Source organism: Peromyscus maniculatus, chromosome 19 (genome assembly GCF_049852395.1).
Source record: "Peromyscus maniculatus bairdii isolate BWxNUB_F1_BW_parent chromosome 19, HU_Pman_BW_mat_3.1, whole genome shotgun sequence".
Classification (NCBI taxonomy): Eukaryota; Metazoa; Chordata; class Mammalia; order Rodentia; family Cricetidae; genus Peromyscus; species Peromyscus maniculatus.
In genome coordinates, this window is record NC_134870.1 from 65,526,725 (window position 1) to 65,547,137 (window position 20,413).

General features: G+C 44.8%; 1 protein-coding gene across 3 annotated transcripts in view; it reads right to left on the reverse strand.

Annotated features, from left to right (window-relative positions):
• Nucleotides 1-5,299: 5,299 nt before the first annotated feature.
• Ska1 (spindle and kinetochore associated complex subunit 1) overlaps nt 5,300-20,413 on the reverse strand; it is an 83,362-nt gene continuing 68,248 nt past the window's right edge. Inside the window, exons 1-7 of one of the 3 annotated variants that reach the window (XM_006970102.4) lie at nt 15,774-16,016; nt 15,134-15,229; nt 11,677-11,801; nt 9,913-10,010; nt 7,317-7,454; nt 6,087-6,256; nt 5,300-5,582 (exon numbers count right to left, since the gene is read on the reverse strand). In XM_006970102.4, coding sequence (XP_006970164.1) covers nt 5,434-5,582; nt 6,087-6,256; nt 7,317-7,454; nt 9,913-10,010; nt 11,677-11,801; nt 15,134-15,218 — 765 coding nt within the window. In that variant the 5' untranslated portion in view covers nt 15,219-15,229; nt 15,774-16,016 and the 3' untranslated portion in view covers nt 5,300-5,433. Of the gene's footprint in view, nt 5,583-6,086; nt 6,257-7,316; nt 7,455-9,912; nt 10,011-11,676; nt 11,802-15,133; nt 15,230-15,520; nt 16,017-20,413 lie in introns of those variants that run through there. The other 2 variants (XM_042264075.2, XM_076555503.1) reach the window with 2 other exon arrangements.

Below are 20,413 nucleotides of genomic sequence, written 5' to 3' on the forward strand. Positions count from 1 at the left end.
GCCAGGGACCTGGCCCTGAGAGGTGAGAGGGAGATAAGCCTGACACTCACTCAGGAGAGCAGACAGACAGCTGAGCTGGTACCTCTCCAGGAGTCAATGTAAAGGCCCCCCTTTACAGTTCCTGAGGAGATGGGTGTCTCCTCGGGCTGCTTTGGCCTCATCTGTCTCAGAACCTGGGCTGCTTGTTCATGCCGAGCCCTGATGAGCCTTGCCACAGGTACCATGACCAAAGAGCAAGTTGGGGAGGAAAGGGTTTATCTGGCTTACACTTCAGTAGTTCTGTTCATCATTGAAGGAAGTCAGGACAGGAACTCCAACAGGGCAGGATCTCAGAGGCAGGAGCTGATGCAGAGGCCATTGAACGATGCTGATAACTGGCTTACTTCCCATGGCTTGCTCAGTCCACCTTCTTATAGAACCCAGGACCACCAGCCCAGGGATGGCACCACTCACCATGAGCTGGGCCCTCCCCCATCGATCACTAAATGAGAAAATGCCTTATAGCTGGATCTCATGGAGGCCTTTCCTCAACCGAGGTTCCTTCCTCTGATGACTCTAGCTTGTGTCAAGTTGACACACAAACCAGCCAGTCCAGGCATGATAGCAGCTACTTCCATTATCCTGTTCTAGTATGCCGACTCTGACTTCGTGAAGATAACCCTGGGAAAAGCCCTTACTTGATTATCATAAGAGCGGTGACCTATCAATGACCCGTGCTCACCATGTGTACTAACAGAGCTGTGATAACCACGTTACTGCAGCCCCTTCCTGGTTTTTTTTTGTTTGTTTGTTTTGTTTTGTTTTATATCAATAAAAACAGGCCCTCTGGATGCCATCTCACAGCACTTGTTTTGGGGAAATAGAATACATGTCTCCTCAGGAGGTCATTCTCACGTTGGCTCAAATTAATTTAAGAGAATTTTAAAAACACACTCATTACTGTGTGTGTACACAAGTGTGGCTGAATATGTGTGTGGAGCCGGAGGACAACTTGTGAGAGTCAGTTCCCTCTTTCCACTTTGTGAATGCTTCCAGTTCAAGCTTGTCAGAAAGCACCTTTACCCACTGAGCCATCCTGCCAGCCCCTCCACTCAAATTCTGGGTGCCTCCCCACTTGCCTTTTAGATTAACGGCACACAAATATTACTATCTCATAACTGGGAAGTTCCAGATGCCCACCACCCATCTTGCTGGCAGTAGGGGTAAGGTGAGTAAATCAGGCCCCAGGCTCTGCAGGCTGCCGCCAGAACAGGCACACAGGGATGCATTCCTTTGTGTTGTAGAACTCGCCTCTCCAGCCGTGATACAGCTGTTATCATCTGAATCAGCACAGCTGTGATTACTGCGCAAGGCTCTCACAAGATCAGGGCAGCTGCCATTCCCTCATAGGCATGGGGTCAGGGTCACCAGACCCTCACCTAAGATTACAGCCACTTACCCATCCTTGGCCCCGGCCCCAGTTGCACATGGTATTGGGAGGTGCTAGGGCACACAGGAGATGGAAGGTCACTGAAGGAGGGGCTGCATCCTCCAGGAGGCTGGCACTCAGGCTACGCTGGACCTTGTAAGTGGTCCAGCTCTTCTGCATTCACCCAGGCCCCCAAGACACAGCCCGATAAAGCCATTGGTTCACCAAGCTGGACTCAGATGGAATGGTTCCTCTGGTCTGTTGTTGGTGCCCCATGGGGTGCAGAGACTGTGCATGGCTCCTCAAGAAAAGTTTACAGAATGCCATGAGCAGACAGACAGCAAAGAGGGTGAGAGATGGACCTGAGGGCAGAGCCAGGATGAAAATGTCTCTTAAAACTGAAGATGCCATTTACAAAAAAATGAGTTAGTAGTCTGTTGCTTGGCTTGAAAATGAAGGTCAAGTGATGTTTTTCGGTCGTCTTAGCAGCTGCACATGAATCTACTGATATCTTAATTGCTGTCTGTGGCCTGCAGTCCTGGCTCTGCCACAGCCAGAATATGTAGGCTTAAGTAAAGTCTCTATCATTCTATTTAACCAGTAAGACTCAGGAGTCAAAGGCTGGGTTGAAAAACTGCTAGCTCAGAGAGGCTGAGTAGCAACTAGCTGACCTTGCTTTTTGGCAGAAGACTCTGCAAGAGACACATCTCTCCATTAGTCCCAGAACCAAAAGGAAGCGCCAAACTCAAGTCCCCACCCTTTCCATCCTGGGCATCTTTTCTGTCCAAATTGTTGGCTTCTCTATGGGCAATTCCGGTCAGCTAGTCACTGGCTCCGCCCCCTGATTCAAGGTTCAGCTTTAGTGGCAGTCTCAGGAGTACCAGAGTACGATCAAAATATCCCATAACAGTCAAGATTAGTGGTTCTAAAATCAAGGCCTTCATTATTCTCTATATACTTTATCAACTGCATGAACATACTTGGTCAAATAAATACAAAAATAAACAAATGGCTCAAGGGTTTCTTGCAGCTGGCAGAGAGCTTGCTTCTCATGTGTAAGGCCCTGGGCTTGACCTCTAGAACCACAAAAATGAAAATTAAAAACATGCCTGCATTTGAATAAAGATGGCTAATAATGAATATGCAGGGCCTATAATTCACTCTGTGGCCATCACAGTAATGGTACACATTTTTTATCTACTGCAGGGATGAGCCTGGCAAGCAGATGGCACAGCTATTAATAGACCAGACAGCCTCCCCAGGTGCAGAAGAGGAACACGACAAGTTCTTAGAATCCAATTACCATTTTCTCCTGACCCTTTTCAACTTGTTCACACGTTATCATTTCCACCTCACTAGGAAAAGCTGTTTCCTTCTATTATCCATCCACATATTGATCCCAAATGTGCAGGGCTTTTCCTCCCACAGGTATCAACTCTCCAAGAATATGGATAGCAGCTAGGCACCCCACAATTCAATGCTAACACTACCTAGAGTTAGTGTAGGCCCCTGGTTAAGGTCTAAGTCCCACAAGACTACCACCACCACCACCACCACCACCACCACCACCACCACCACCACCACCACCACCCCACCTCCCACCCCCCACTCCCCACCCCTGTTGCTAGAGTTTTCCGCCTTGCCCACAGTCAGGACAAATCTCTGTTACCCGCCAGTCCCACAGCCTATCAGACCCAACCAAGTAAACACAGAGACTTATTTTGCTTACAAACTGCATGGCCGTGGCAGGCTTCCTGCTAACTGTCCTTATCTTGCTAACTGTGCTTTTATCTTAAATTGATCCATTTCCATACATCTATACCTTGCCATGTGGCTGGTGGCTTACTGGCGTCTTCACATGCTGCTGGTCATGGCGGCAGCTGCAGCGTCTCCTCTGCCTTTCTGTCCTTTTATTTCTCCTGTTAGTCCCGCCTATCTTTCCTGCCTAGCCACGGCCGATCAGGTTTTATTTATTAACCAATCAGAGCAACTTGACATACAGACCATCCCCCAGCACAGCCAAGTGCAGACCATCTCAAACACCTGCACTCAGGCCCATGGTCCTAATCATCCTCTATACGGACCTGCTGGGTAACGCCACAAAGAACCCAAGAAGGGCTCCCACAGGACATACATTAACATCCCACAGCACACCCCGGCTTCAGATGGCATCACAAGTCCCCAGACTACGTACCCTTGCATCCTATTTGGCTACAAATCAAAATTCCTATGACCTATCATGGTTACCTTTAATAGCAACTTGTCACAGATTAAAGTCCCCTTTAGAACTGTCCCATCGCCCTGACTGATGTGGGAAGGCCCACCCTGACTGTACGCTGCACCTTCTGCTGGCAGCCCAGATACAAAGGGGATGTCAGCAGGAAGACCATCTTGCCTCCTGCTCCGCTGGCCTTCCTCTTGCTACCAAGCCGATTTGTCCTGTTGCTGCTGCTGATTCTTCGCCAGCATTTCCAAGCTATCATCATGGACCAGGGACCAGTGGTTCTCAGCAAGATCGAACTACTGAGGCCCTCCACCTTGTGGACTAAGTAACTACCCTTTGCTGCCCTCCATTTGGATTATTGAGGCATCTAGTCTCAAGAACTAAGTAACTACTGGGTTCACAGCTTCTGTGTGGTTTAGCCGTTCTTGCTATTCTAAAACTAACTTAATAAATTCATATATATGTATTTTCATCACACTGAATCTGTTCTTCTAGAGAACTCTAATAATCCCCACTGTTAGGGGTTTGGTAATTCTGCTAGGACAACTTAAGAAATGCAGGAAAGCACTGAATTTGACTTTAAGAAAACTAGCAGTTGAATGAAGAGGTGGCCTCAAAGGTCTCAGGCACCGGAACTTCGGTCCACATAGAGTTGGGGTGCACCACTTCCTGGCACATCACTGTGTTTTCCAACGAGGAAGCTCTCCAAACTTTACAGGCAAAGGATGCAGCACAGACACAGTCCATTGTCATGATCAATAGTTAATCTCTAACCCCAATTCCCCACACCTGCCCTAGGAGTGGAGATCAGCTCAAAATTGCAACTTTCTAGTCCCGGCTTTGTGTTTTCGGTAACCAGGTCCCACCTAGAAACCATCCAAGAATCAGCTCTCTGTAATCAGAACAAGAGATGCTCTGATCAGAGGGAATTCAAAGGCACTTGAGAACTACAGTCAGGAGCTGGGGTCAACACAGATGCATCCTATCACTTAGGACACTACAAGGGTTTTAGAAACTCTGAACAAAGAACTGGAAGTGAAGATGTAATACATATTTATTATACGACAATATTACAGCATCTCAACAGGCTTCATTACAGGTTGAAGCAGACAGGCTGGCTTATACTGAATGCATTTTAGGCAAGCTGTTCCCTCAGGGCGCATGGAAACTCAGAGGGCTTGGGTACCCTCATCTTTCCCAACATCAAATCTATGCTCATGGTATCTGCAGAAATGTTTACTAACCAAACTAATGTGCTTTTCACTGCACACCTCATACAGAGGCTGGACATGGCAGTGTTGACTATAAGGCAGTGATTTTTTAAAATTAGTTTTTAAGTTAGCATATAAAGGAATGAGTCCCATTACTACATTCTCATACATCGTGCATCATTATGCCCTGTCCTTCCCTGTGCTCGCTAATGTCCACCCTGGGCTGGTTTCCAGACAGCCCTCCTTCCTGCTTGCCTATCACAACATCCCATTATCTTCTGTTTCTCCCTTCCCTTTCCAGTCTCACGATCTGCACTTACACACATATCTCATTTCAATCTAGGTTCCACATATGAGATCATTTGTTGTTCTGACTCTGGCTTATGTGCATACTCTGAGCTCCAGCTTCATCCACGGGATGTTCCTAAAGGCAGTATATTTTGAAGATACACATGCTTTATCCAAACAAAGTTTTATTTCTGTAGGGAACAAGACCAGGAAATGCAGAAGCTAAAAATGTTACATATGAAATTTCAAGACTATCCTCTACACCCTATATCCTGCCAGTCAGTCCCAAGCCTGCAAAAGCCTCAGGTTAGGACATATCGGGTGAGTCCTCCCCCTCGAACCTCTGACAGTCTCTGGCAATGCCGCAGGATGTTCAAGATCACATACAACCTCTTGTCAGCTTTCAAAGCCGTGAATTCCTTTATGTCAGCTTCCACGATGAAGTAACGACCTGAAAAGAGAAACACCAGGTTCTAACTTTCATGAGCCCAATTCTCACAGAAGTTTTTATGGCATCACCTTGTGAATGGCTGAGTCCTTCTTACTGTCCCTATCCAAATAGGAAACACAGTGGGACGTGGTATTCCTGCTAAAGTAATGTTCCATTGACCGAGGCTACACGACATCACTGCTGCACTTCCTCAGGGTAGCTCTGCTGTCATGAGCAGTGTTGGTATGCCGCCTTGACAGCTCACTTCTCCAGAGACATTCTGTGGAAATGGTACACAGAGGGACCCACAGCAGCTCCTAACTAGAAGACCTTGGATGAGCTGAGAGCTCTTTATCCAGTCTGCAAAATGGGACAAGGGTGCTTTGAGGACAAGAGTGGCCGAGCACGCAGTGAAGTGTTAGCACAACTGCAGATAATTGGCTCTCCACATGCATCATTTCCTAGAGTGCGTGGTTTGCTAGTCTCCGAACAGCTGACAGGTCCATATAGATTACATCACGTTACCTTTTGTATCCTTTGTTTCTTCATTAATAAACCTTTGATAGAGATTTCTCTTCGCAGAATTCATAGATGCTTTTGGATGATGCATAATCTTGTATTTACTAACTACTGCCTTATTAATTTCCTTAATAACATCATTAATTTGACAATATGTTAAGCGGGATTTCATATACCTGTTTTTAGAAAAAAAGTATAGAGTTATTCTTTTTTACATTTTATAATCTTTTTATATTTTATTATATATTTAAATATTTACTACTACTTTTTTAAATGATAAAATAAAATAAGGTAAAACAAAACCTTAGCACATTGGAATTGGATAAACAGAAGGAAAAGAGCCCAAGAGAAGGCACAAGAATCAAAGACCTACTCGTTCACACACTCAGGAATCCCATAAAAACACTAAACTGGATAATATATAACAGAGGACCTGGTGCAAGCCCATGCAGGCCCTGTGCATGCTGCCTCAGTCTGTGAGTTCAAATGTGCTTTGATCATGTTGATTTACAGGGCCTCGATTCCTTGGTGTCCTCCATCCCCTCTGACTCTCACACTCTTTCTACCTCCTCTTCTGTAGGGCTCCCTGAGCCCTGAGGAGAGGGATTTGATTGAGACAACCTGTTGAGGGCTGAGTGTTCCAATGTATGTAGTTATTCTTTAAAATAATCACACACTGGCCGGGCGGTGGTGGCGCACGCCTTTAATCCCAGCACTTGGGCGGCAGAGCCAGGCGGATCTCTGTGAGTTCGAGGCCAGCCTGGGCTACCAAGTGAGCTCCAGGAAAGGCGCAAAGCTACACAGAGAAACCCTGTCTCGAAAAACCAAAAAAAAAAAAAAAAAAAAAAAATAATCACACAAACTTTTCCTTTGAGATTATAATGTAATTACATCTCTCCCTTCCCTTGGTGATAGAATTCCTGCACATAGTGAATGTATCTAAAATGCTGGACTTTCTGCAAGAAAAGTGGCAGGCACCAAACCACAAAGTGACACAGTACAATCTCAGTGCTTATGAGGAGAGATGGGTGGATCTCTGTGAGTTCAAGGCCAGCCTGGGCTACATATGAGTTCCAGATCAGCCAGGGCTACATAGTGAGACCCTGTCACAAACACTTTCTGGCCTTTTTACTTCAACATCGCATGTTACAATTCATGCAATCAAGTGTTATGACTTAAACAATTATGTATGTCGATTAGTAGTGTTGATCATTAGAATTTATGCTCAGTACTTACGCAGGAACACCATTGAATTCATCAGTAGTTATAAAGTGCATTTCCTTAATGACTTTCTGTTCTTTGGGAGGCTTCTTTGCCAGTACAGGTTCCTCAGCTTCAACTGGTTCTTTAGGATCCGGATCTGACTGGTTAACCCTACAGAGTAGAGATGAATATACATACAGGTAATTGTTAGAATTAAGCAGCATACCAGATTTTTTTTTTCAAGCTGGGGGAGGGGGGACTATAAATGAGTGACATATCCTAGTTTAATTATTGTATAGTCAACTTTTTCTTTCTAGCCCTACCCCTTGGTTATGAAGATCTAAATTGTGAGAGAAATTTTGAAAATTTAAGTTACTAAATCTTTAGAGTATGACAATTTTCATTTATATACCCCAAACATGTCATGCACAGAATATACACTACATGCCTTCACCAGTAATTCCTATTTGCTTCTCAAAGTCAACATGTGTAGAGCTGAACTCAACTCCAAATAGCTCTCTTCTTCATTCCCCTAGTTCTGAACCTGGAAACATCAGCCATGTCCATCTGTCCCAGCGCATTCTGTTAGTTGTTACTGTTAGTCGCGATCTATTGCAGACTCACTCTGGCAAAAAGAGGCTAGAAACGGGTTGTGGCTTTGAGGTTAACTACCAAGATGGAAGAGACATCTGCAACCACAATGGCTGAAATGTTCCAAGAAAGATACCAGATCAGAAATTTGTAGACCCAACACAGAAACAAGCGAAGGAATTCCCCAGAAAGACAACAACAGGCAGCCAGACCCAGAGTGTAGCAAACATGACTGGTTGCTGTGGGCTGTCAATAAAATCTGAAATACTATCTTGGCTGTGAAGTTGCATTACGGTAGGAATTACAATAAAATGAACAGCGATGTTGCCATCCTTTTGTGAATACTAACATGGCCTCCATCACTAAACTGGCTGACTCTCCCCTGTACCTGATTCTTAACTTTCTCTTCCTGATCATGTGCTAAGAATGTGATAACTGATAACCCACTCCTACATGCCCAGCTCACTGTATCCACTGAAAATATCTTCAACCTATTCAAAACCGCTTTGACCTGACCTGGATAATGGAAGCTGGGCTACAGCAGTTCTGTTCTGCTGGCCACATTCCTCAGATATCCAATGTCCAGCCCACTCTATATTCCTGAATAATAACCATGAGGCGCTTTTCCCCAAATATCCATGCGTGACTTTCCCTGGCAGTCTTCTCTTCTTGTAGGGAAATCCTAAGCATTCTCAAGACCAGAAGAGCCATTACCTGTACAGTGAAGGAATCATCTGTATCAGAAGTGTTTTACGGTACTGGTAATATGTTCTAAGTTTAGCTCATACATATATGGATACTGACTATTCTTTGATTTTTACATACACTACTAAAAATAATCACTCTTCTATACATTGATACACTTCAAAAATTAAGTTAGCCATGGAATGTTTGTACCTACTGAAAGCATCTTTTAGAAACACAATTTTGGTGTCATTGGAGAGATTGGGGGGGGGGGCATGACATAGAAACTCATATTATAAAGACAAAAAAATGGTAGATCTTACTCAGAGCCAGGCAATGGGAACAAGGAAGAAGAAAAAACACAAAACCTGAGAGACATATTGGGCAGCTGGTAGCTAAGAGAGAACAAGAAATGGTGAAGACAGGACAATCTTGCCTAGGCAAAAAAAGCAAGAGGTGGATCCATGGCTAACAAAGGAATCACTGAGTTCAGCCTTGGACCTGCGAAGTTGGAGAGAAAACAGCTCCTCCCAGACTTCCAGCAGGTCCCAAGAACACCATAACTAGACGTCAAGACAAGAACTGCACATTTCAGAGCATCAGACAATGGGAGTCAGGTAAGCACACAAGAACTATCGTTTGTGGAGGCGAGCGGGACAGGAGCAGCCACATCTGAGGAATGGAGGGCGGCAGCCAAGGAAACGCAGGGCAGCATGGACTCAGCACCTGGAAACAAAGTGGGTGAGCGAGGAACACAGACACGGAGCTGAGGAAGAACTCGGGTCCTTGCAACCTTCAACCCATCATTTTCATAAGAGCAGCAGCAGCGGTAGCTGAAGGCCAGGCATGAGGGCCTCTGGGAGAATGGCAAGTGGAAAGCTGATGGCTTCTCCAATTGTTTTTCAGGGTTCACTGAGCTTAGCTTACCCTAAAGGCAGAGGGTTCCCTGGTTCTCAAGGGTCGATGGAGACACCACACAGAGGTTAAAATCTTGCTGATGTCCAGAGACTTTCACTGTCAATCTGGCCAGGAGGCATGAGACTGGTATATAGTGGAAGGAGACAATGATGCTACTGAACACCCTATTCTCACAGCAAAGAATGTTCTGGCCAAAGCTTGAAAGTCTAAGGACAGGAGAAAGAGTGTACAGGGGAGCCTTGCCTGAGGAAAGGGGCCATTTTCCTCAGAGGTGCAGAATGAGGAAACTGGAGGAGACAGGCGAAGTTGGTTCTATTGCAAGAGACAAGAAACTGAATGAACACTGACAAAAAAAACACAAGCATAGGACGGAAAATGACTGAGGTATTTGTTTCCACAAATAACTCCAGACAGCAAGACTCAGAAATATACTTACAAGCTCTGGGTCGCTGTCACTTGAGGCAAATAGGAAGGAATGTGTTCTTTGAGATGCTCCACATCTTTAAAATCGTCTTCCAGAGATGCACAGAGCTCCTAAGTGTCAAAAATGCTTGTGAGCAGGACTTCCGCCTCTACACGGGGGATGTGTGTACACAGTCAGGATAGACTGTAAGCGACACTCACAGTCCTTGTAAGTGCCGAGAACACAGAATGTACTGGGAAAGCACCAAAGGCAAGCCCAAATGAACAACAAAATAATACGGAGAGCTTAAGGCTGGGGTGTAGCTCCTTGGTGGAACACTTACTTGCCTACCAAGTCCAAGGCCCTGGGTTTGATCATCAACACACACAAAAAGTGGGGGGCAGGAGAGGGGAGCCCTATAACTTTTAGAGCTGTTTCTAGATGATACTTTTCTCTATTGGATTTTCTTTTTCTTTTTCAGAGAACAAGCATGATAATCAATCACATTATAATCATGAGATTCGGTTGAAGTTTAAGTCTTTCCCAGACACTTTAACCTTGGGAAGCAACTAAGAAACAGATGGAAATATTGATGTTTTTCAGTCTAGCAAATTGCTCTTATTGAGTTAGCAATGTTCCCAGTGCGGCCTATGAAAGAGCACCAGAGCCATCAAGGTCAACCCAGGGAGGCAGTCATACGTTTCTGGTTTAAAGTTTAGGGTTTTTGTTTGGTTGAGTGTTTCGGTGTGTGTGTGTGGTGTTCATACAATATGTGAGTGTGTGTATATGTGTGTGTGCGTGTGCGCATATATATAGTATGTGGGGGTGGGGTAGGGGTTTGTGTGTGTACAGTGTGTGTCTATGTGTACAGTGTGTGTGTTTTTTTAACTTCTACTAGAACTTGGGGCAATGAACTCATGTAAATTTTAATTCAGAAAATAATCTATAATTTTGGGGTCTTGACACCTGCTGTCAATCATAATGTAAATAGACTTCATGTCTCGGATGAACACAGTCTGGGTTCTCATGTAAGTCTGCATGTTCCTGGACAGGTGGAAACTGATAGACCAATACTGTTTTCCATTTTGAATCTATGACATCTTTCTTTTCAAGAACTCAATTATGTTCACGACCATGTTTAACTTTTGACTAGGGATTAGATTAAGCCTAAGTATGCCCATGTCTAGAGCTGAAAAGTCTTCTCAGACCATGAAGAGTGCAGGCTGACGGGGAGCTTGGAGGTGAGGCTACCTTTTCAACCTCACTGAACATGGCACAGTTATGTTTTCCTCATTAGGAGAGTACACAACGCTCTTATTAGCTGACGTTAATCAGAAGTCTTATTTAGAACAAAAAGCGCACATGAGTGAAGTTCAAGCTTTTCTCTAATGAGTCGTCCTGATGTTTTATAGAAATGAAGAAACAGAAAGCAGCTGGGAAACAGTCGTCCATTATTCTTTAAATGAGGATCCTGAGCCCTCGAGAGGTGAAATGGCTTTCCCAGCGTGGCAGAGCGGACCAAGGTAAGGCCCTTCATCTACTCAAGGCAGGTGTTCTCACTCAGCACTCCCCCAGGACACCATTTGTTTATATTAAACCTGCCTACAAAAATTCCTTAGGAACCATTAGCATAAAGAAACAGTTGGCATTCTGACCTCCTTTCTACTGAGAACAAAAATATTATAGACTAATTTACAAAGCCAAGAACATCACAAACATAAAGGATCCTTAGAAATGACCTGGTGATTAGGGAGTCTGTGTTTACTGCCTTCTGTTTAAAAGTTAGGGAAGCACTACCTTAAGTGATTTGTTGGTTTGTTCTTGATACAGAATTTCCAATTCAAACTTATTTAGGAGTTCATTTACTGTAATGATCTCATCTCCTATTTTACTTAAGGTGGTCTTCAAGGCAGGTGCTTGGCCTGTTATAAAGAAAGAGAAAATGGAAAACAAAGTATGTATCAAACCAAAACATACAAGTCCCATGTAAACTTGGACCAACAGCTATGCCGTAGAAAACCAGTGGGGTGGGAAAGGACGAGTTCTTCGCTCTGAGACCTGTCTCCATAGGTAACTTTAAACTTCACCTGTCCTGTTTGTTATTAATGTATGACAGGGTCTTGCTATGCAGTAGCCCAGGCTGACCTCAAACTTAAATCCTCCTTCTTCAGCTTCTCCAATGCAGGGCTATAGGTGTATGCCGCCAGGCCTGGCCTAACTTTCATTTCAAAGTAGTAAGGAAGAGAAGGAGGAGACAGACAAGTACAAAGTGCTTCCTGCTGCTTTGATTTCTGGCAAATCTTCTCAATGTAACAAAACATCTGGAAATGATAAACATCTGTATATAAGCATTCATGAGGACGAGATCATTCTTCCTGGGCTGACATCAGGTGGGACACACAGACACCAAGTGGAGTGTATGAGCAGAGGTGAGAACAATCCAATTTCATGTGGAAAAACGCCAGAGAGGAGGTTTTCGGTCTCAATGACCGCTACCCTTGACTTTCACTGTGGCAAAGAGCCAATGACTTTGAGCCCTCAAACCAGAGGATGCTAGAAATGAAAAATCTCAAGTGAGGCTGTTATCATACTTCAGAGGACACATTGTTAAAGTGTAACCTGAAAAACTTCAAGTGCTAGGGAGATAAAGTCATGTTTAGACTGCTCTTCAAGTGCATTTGTATACAGGGGCAGGGCTGAAGACAGGGGAGGTCTCTTTGGGAGTTTGTAATGTAAGCTTGGAATTCATATTTACACCATCCCCATTACTCAAAACCTTAACCAGAGACAGAACCAACAACACAGATACAGACTGGGTACCTGGAAGAAACAAAGACAAGACAGGGTGTATATACTTCTTGTACCACCTAGCACCTCTCTAGACTCAGAGTGGAAAGGGACCGGATAACCTGGAGTTCCTTCTTCCCTACAAACAGAAGTGACTGAGAACAAGCAAGACGCCTCATCGGGTCAAGGACGCCCCTGTCCAGCCTAACTAACAACCTGGTTTTGATCACAGTGGAAGCAGAAAAGCCACTCCTGCAAACACACACACCAAGGAAATAAAACAAAATGGTGTTTTAAGAGTAACTTTAAAAGTTTTAAGGCCAGTCGGGTAGGGTGCACACTCCTTTAATCCCAGCACTCGGGAGACAGAGGCAGGAGGATCTCTGTGAATTTCAAGCCCAGCCTGGCCTACAGAGTTCCAGGACTACATAGAGACCCTATCTCAAAAAAAAAAAAAAAAAAAAGAATTTTTATATGTGCTTCAAACAACCAAACAATGAAATACAAATAAGTGAAGAACATTTTGACATTATGGACTGTGTAGAGACAAAGGAAATAGCTAGAAGCTCTTGGCCTGAAGTCAGAGATAGCAGTACCTGTTACAGAAGGTTGCTGCAAAGAAAGGTTCCTACATGAGAGGACAAGGATGACTTAACGGTGCATCTGGGAATTAGCAAACCCCGTGTTAAATGCCACCTACGACATCTCTGTGAGGATCATGTGGTACTCTAGCTGTGCAATGCTGACGCTACCTGACAATTCATAACGACTAAATGAACTGCTAAGTTAATTCCAGAGGCTCTGTTTTTGTGTTTTTGAGACAGGGCCTCATCACATAGCCCTGGCTGCTCTGGAGTTCACTACATAGACTGGGCTGGCCTTGAACTCAGAGATCTGCCTGCCTCTGCCTTCCAAGTGCTGGGTTTAGCCACCTGGCTCTGATAAGTTAATGTTAAAAGGGTACTGATATTTGTACTAAGAATAATTTCAGGAAGGTGAGTTAACCAGCTGGATATAGTATCTTTTCTGAACACTGGTATCTCCAAAAAAAAAAAAATTAGTCATCTAGACTTTAGAATCTTCTTTACTGATCTATAATAATACAATCACCTTAGCAAGTTCATACTTGATGTTTGGTATCTGGTGGGAGAAATCACCAGACTTTATTCAACAGGTTGTGGAAACAAAGTATTATTCTCAACTACAGAATGACATCTGTCTAGTAGATCTCACTACTCCAGCCAGACTTTGGTGGGGTTGTTTGAATCCAACTTTATAGACACCCCCCCCCAATTATGTTTATCCAACTATAATCTAGAACTCTTTATAAAAAGATTCTAAAGAAAGCTAATCATTAAAAATCCAATTTCTTTCTTGCATTTTTGTTTTGTTTAAAAAAGTGTTTCACTATGCAGTCCTGTCCTGGAGCTCATTAAGTGGACCATGCTGGCCTTAAACTCACAGAGATTCACTTGCACCTGCCTCTGCCTCCCGAGTATTAGGATCAAAAGTGTGTGCTGCTATGTGTGACCAGATTTTTTTTCAATAAAAATGGTATATGGGTGGAAAGATAATGCAGGAGAAGTTTAAACTGAGAACCATCATCCCATCTGAGTGCTCAAGAGCTGGATGACTCGGGCAAGCCTCTTTGGATCTTGGTCTCCTTGAGTATAAAATGAGAGGACTTGCTATGTTGAGTTCACAGACATTTTTGATTTAACTTGCTATAGCATGTGAACCATGAACCACAAAATAAACCGGTTCCTTTATCAGGAGTCCTTAAATAAGAACTGAAAATACCAAATTTCAAGGAGGGATATTTAACAGAATTTCATATTTCAAAGAAAATTAAAACTTTAAACTGCCAATCCACCTCACAAACTATAGCAAAATCAACACAATCTTTCCAGAAGACAGAATTCTGTCTATTAAGAAAGCTTTGAACTCTCTGGGACAAAGTCAGGAAACTCGCTTTTAAAAATATCTTAGACTTGATAAGGCTTCTCTGTTTCTTTGACCTTTATGCCTTAACAACTTCATTTTCAATGAGCTATTTCACCCTGATACATAGGGATAAGCTTCCTCCACAACAAGATGAAAACTGGTTATGGGATACTTCACCCTTAGTAGATCTTTTTTCATTTGAAGTTTTTATTTGTTTATTTGGTTGGTTGGTTTTGGTTTTGTTTGTTTTTTCTCTTTCGGAGTAGTAAATCTAGAACCATGGATGTTACACCCCCTTCAAATCTTATTATTGGCTCTCTGGCTAAGAATAATGTAAGTAAATAAGGTTAAATATTCACCCATTACTTAACATCGCCTCTGCATTATTTAAAACAGTGACACTAGAGTGTTTTGAAAAATCACTATTGAAAATCTAAAATTACCTTACTAAGAGACATTCATGGAAGAACAATAATCAAGATGCACTGTGTGCACCCCAAAGCAGTGAGTCAGTTTTGCTTACCAAGACTTCTTATCGACAGCATTTTCTTGATATTGCCAATCTTCTCATTAACATAAGAGCATAACTGTTCTAGATCTGAGGCCATCCTTCGAGCGTCTAAATAAAACACATAGAAACGCTTTAAAAAGAAAGTTATGTAAAGCCAAATTTCTGTTCACTTTCAAAATCTAAACATAGTAAACAACATGCTTTGAAAGAAAAAAAAAAACACACAATTCGAGGGCATTCCCCCCCCCACACCCCCCACACCCCCGCCTCTCAATTCTACAAAATCCAGTGTCTAACAAACACAACGGCAGCATGTCTTGGAGGCTTCTGCCGGATATCCAGACACCTTAAACCAGAGCTACCATCTTCCTCTGGGCTGGGTAGGAGTCGAGGCCTCACATTTTGGGTGTAAGAGGGGGCGAAAGGTCCATGGCGAAACATCCTCGCAGGGGTGAGTGAAGAGATGCCGATCTGAGCAGGCGTGTCCAATCTTTTGACACTGCGCCACGCCATCGTCAAGTTCATGCCGGAGAACCGCGCAATGCAGTTACCGAGTACAGAATCTGCCCAGATCCAGGATGGCCGTGCCTGGCTAGACAGCGAAGTCTGAAAAGGGGGGAAGCCGACCCTCCGCGTCGCCCGGTACCCCCACCTGCTAAGCAATGACTCCAGCGGCTTCCAGGCCAGGGACCTCGCGGAGTCTGGGAGCAAAGATCCTTCGCTGCGGCTGGGGCGTGAGTGAAGCTTCCAAACGCGGATCCGGGAAAGCTGATCTGCTTCCAGAACTAAAATTCAAACTGTGTGCGGGACCTGGCGCCGCATTAGCGCGCAAGCGCACAAGCGCGTTCCCCCAACTGCGCAGACTCAGTTAGCGAATCTGTTTCCGCTCAACTCCGCAGCGTCTGGGCGGGGCCTAAAGAAGGGGCCCGGAGGCGGGGCTTGGAGGGCCTGGAGGCGGGGCCCGGAGGCGGGGCCTGAAGGCGGGGCCTGGAGGCGGGGCCCGGAGGTGGGGCCTAGAGGAGGCCAGAGGCGGGGACCGGAGGCGGCGCTGGGGCAGGATTGGCTGGCTTCCAGCGTGGAAAGGCCGCTTTTTTGAGCCCTGGGGTTCACAGGTGAATTCACTGATCAGCCTGCTGGGACCACAGCCCAGCCAGCTGCCCAGAGCTTGATATTGAAACAGTGGTTCTCAGAATCTGCTGCAGAGTTCATCGGGGGCAGCTTTTACAAACACCAGTGACTGTGCCGAAATTCTGAGCTCAGGCACTCAGGGCGTGTTTTTAAAATACTCCCATATGATTCCACACAGCAGCCAGGTTGGTGAGTTTAAAGAGTCTGCCGTTATGGGGATTAAATACTCCATAAAGGGAAATACAAGCACCATATTAAAAATTGCGAACATCTGTGATAGGAAAGTGAAAAGGGAATACTGCGGAGGCAAGGATGGAAGTGGGGATGGGGAGAGAGTGACAAGGTTCAATGGAAACCAAATAAGTGTATATGAAATGACATAAGGAAATGTGCTACTTCACCTTCTAAAAGTTTAATCTCCCCTGCTGAGAAAAGGGGGAAAGCGTCCCAGGGCCGGGATACTAGCTCCACAGTCATCAAACGCCCAAGTTCTTGCCGTGCTTGCAAGACAACCACTTGTCTGTCATCAAGCCTTTTGTCCCAGGCAATGGAAAGGGTGAGATGAGGACGAGCAACATCACTGTGGTATGAATGAAAAATGTCCCCCATGTTCTTGCGTGTTTAAACACTTAAACGACTGCGGCTGGGTCAACTGCTGGCGGCACTGTTTGGGGAAGTATGGAACCCAACTTTAGCATCACTAGAGGAAGTGGGTGACTCGGGGCAGGCATTGAGGTTTTATGATTTCGGCTTTCTGGTCTGTGGAGGTGTGAGGAGTCCCAGCCACTCACTCCTGCTATTCCTTTCTCCTTTGAGTGGCTTCTGTCGGGTATTATTCTTGTTACAGTAACCAGAAAAGGATCGAAAACAACCATCCAATAAATGGTGGTGGAGGAGTGGGTGGCAGGGGATGGTGTGGTGGAACGGAGGGGGGGGAGCCTATTAGCTCATATGCTCTTGCTCTCTCTCCCCTCCCTTCTTTCTCTCCTTCCAAGCTATCACCAAGGAAGCAGCCTCTGCCACCCTGATGCCCTGTGACTACCGAAGTCTTGGAAACTGAGCCCAAATACCTTCTCTGATTTATGTTGGTTTTGATACTTTTTTTGTATCCCGATAAAGCCTCTCCACCGACGCAGCAATCCAAATCAGACCAAATTAGAAAAAGGCCCGTTTTAATGGGTAAAGTGCTCCCGGTTGATTACCTGGCCCCTCAGAGGAGAGAGAGACAGGGATGAGAGATCAGAAGGACCACGTGTCTGTTTGCTGGGATGCAGCTTATATACCCTGTGTAAGTGGTCTTGAGCCTCTCTGGGGGAGGAGCTGTGTTTGGTGGGCTCTGGGGCGGGTTTAGGGAAAGAGATGGGGGAGGGAAGTTGAGGTGGATCTTGCACTAGAACATTCCAGACTCTTTGGGTATAGGGATGCCAGGGTGCCAGGGTGCCAGGGGTTGAGGTGGAGCTCCCACCCAAACAGTTTCCTCAGGTCTTTAGTCACAGGGACAAAAAATGGAGAGAAAGGAACCCAGAAAATGTGAAGAAATAATGGCAGAAAACTTCTCAAAACTTGTGTGGTGGTTTGAAAGAAAATGGCCCCCAAAGGGAGTGGCACTATTAGGAGGTGTGGCCTTGTTGAAGGAAGTGTGTCCCTGTGGAAGTGGGCTTTAAGGTCTCATATATGCTCAAGCCATGCTCGGTGAGTCAGACCACTTCCTGTTGGCTGCGGGTTAAGATGTAGGAAACTCGGCTACTTTTCCAGCACCCTGTCTGCCTGCATGCTACCTTGCTTCCCACCATGATGACAATAGGCTAAACCTCTGAACTGAAAGTGAACCATCACAAATGTTTTTCCTTTATCAGAGTTGCCCCAGTCATGGTGCCACTTCACAGCAATAAAAATCCTAACAAGACAACTTGTAAGATCCAAGAGGCCTGTGTTAGTCAGGGTTCTCTAGAGGAACAGAGTTGATACAGTGAATCTTGTCTGGCCTGGGCTTTTGAAGTCTCAAATGTAGCCCACCCCCAGTGACACACTCCAACAAGGCCACACCTCCTAATCCTTCTCAAATAGTATCACTTCCCTATGACTAAGCATTCAAATACATGAGCCTGGCTGGGGGTCATTCTCATCCAAACTACCACATTCCAATCGCTGGCCTATAGTCAGACTTTCCTTTAGGCCACTAGCTCACAAATAACGACACAGAGACATATTATTAATTATGAATGCTCGGCCTATAGTTTAGGCTTGTTCCTCACTAGCTCTTAAAACTTAAATGAACCCATTTATATTGATTTATCACATGGTGTTGTGCCCAGATTGCGACTCCCAGAGAGACCACCGAAAATGAGTGTGCTGGAATGCAAAAGCAAGGTTTTAATTCGGGATATCCAAGAGCAATACAAGCCTAGGCAGGGACTTCATCCAACACATCCAACGCAGTGGAGGCTGGAGGAAGCGCCCAGCCTGAATTGTGCACCGCTTTTAAAGGCAAAACCCACAAAATTACAATAGCAGGAGATTTCCACACATGTACATCTCTGATTGGCTCATGTCTGGGAACTTCTTGGAAACCATGGTTTAATCTTACATCTAAAGGGGGTGGATGCCTGTCACCGTTCCTCACTGGCTGCCCTTGGGTGGGGACATTTCTGTGGTCAAGCAATCACCATGGAGACTAGGGTTGGGACACTCTGTGGTCAAACAGTTACCCTGGAAACCAGAATTGGAACATTCTGTGGTTAAACAGTCATTACCTAATGAATACCTTGTGAAAGGAATACCTTGTGACTCTGTACTTTGCATTTTTCTAATTCCTGGAATCTGGGTTAACTGGTTCCAGTAACTCAAGGCTTATAACTAAAATGGAGAAAGCTTAGGTCTTATTTTTAAGATGAAGGCATTTTGGTCTCATTTTGGTCTCATAGTGGCTTTACCTTTCTTCCATCTTTTTTTTTTTCAAGACAGGGTTTCTCTGTGTAGCTTTGCGCCTTTCCTGGAACTCACTTTGTAGACCAGGCTGGCCTTGAACTCACAGAGATCTGCCTGCCTTTTCCTCCCTAGTGCTGGGATTAAAGGCGTGCACCACCACTGCCTGGCTCCTTTCTTCCATCTTATGCCTCCTATTTCCTCTTCTTTCTCCTGGTGTCTCGCACGTGCCTAGATTCCTCTTCCTTCCTCTCCCCGGAAATCCCACCTACACATTCTGCTTAGCTATTGGTTGTTCAGTTTTTTATTACACCAATCACAGCAATACACTTTCACACAGAGTACAAATGTCCCACAACACTGGCCTCCATAGGCTTGTGGCCATATCTTAATGCAAATGCATTTAGTCCAACTTCAAAATTCCCCATAATCTATAACAGCCTTGACACTGTTTAAAAAGTCCAAAGTTCAAAGCGTCTGAGACACATGAACAATCTCTTAACTGTAACTTCCCATGTGAAATAAAAAATAAAAAACAGATCATATACTTCTAACATACAATGTCACAGAATATGGATTACCATTCCAAAAGGAAGGAAGAGGTGCATATGAGGAAATACTAGACCAAAGCAATACCTAAAATCACCAGAGCAAGTGACAATTTATACATCTGATGGGGCTGGAGAGATGGCTCAGAGGTTAAGAGCACCGACTGTTCTTCCAGAGGTCCTGAGTTCAATTCCCAGCAACCACATGGTGGCTCACAACCATCTGTAATGAGATTTGATGCCCTCTTCTGTATACATAATAAATAAATCAATCTTTAAAAAAAAATTATACATCTAATGTCAAAGCACTCTTCAAATCTCCAACTCCTATCAGCTTTGTTGACTACAACATACTTCTCTTTCTTGGGCTGGTTCAACATCTGCTCTGCAGCTTTTCCTTGGTAGGTATTCCGTGACTTAGGCATCTCTTAACACAGTGGGGTCTCCCATACAACCCAGGCTTCACCTTCACAGCTTTGCACAATGGGCCTCCCTGCAAGGAACCCCTGACACACATCTGGCCTCAGCAGCTTGCCTTAGTCACAGAGGGAGATTCCACAACCCCTTTCTTGTATCCTTGACTCTACAGGCAGAAACATGTGGCCCAAGCTTCCAAGTTTTTGTTTGCTGGGGCTAGAATTTGGCCCCCTCATTCAAATGCACTTTCCTCAGCTTTCTGCTTTCTATGGTT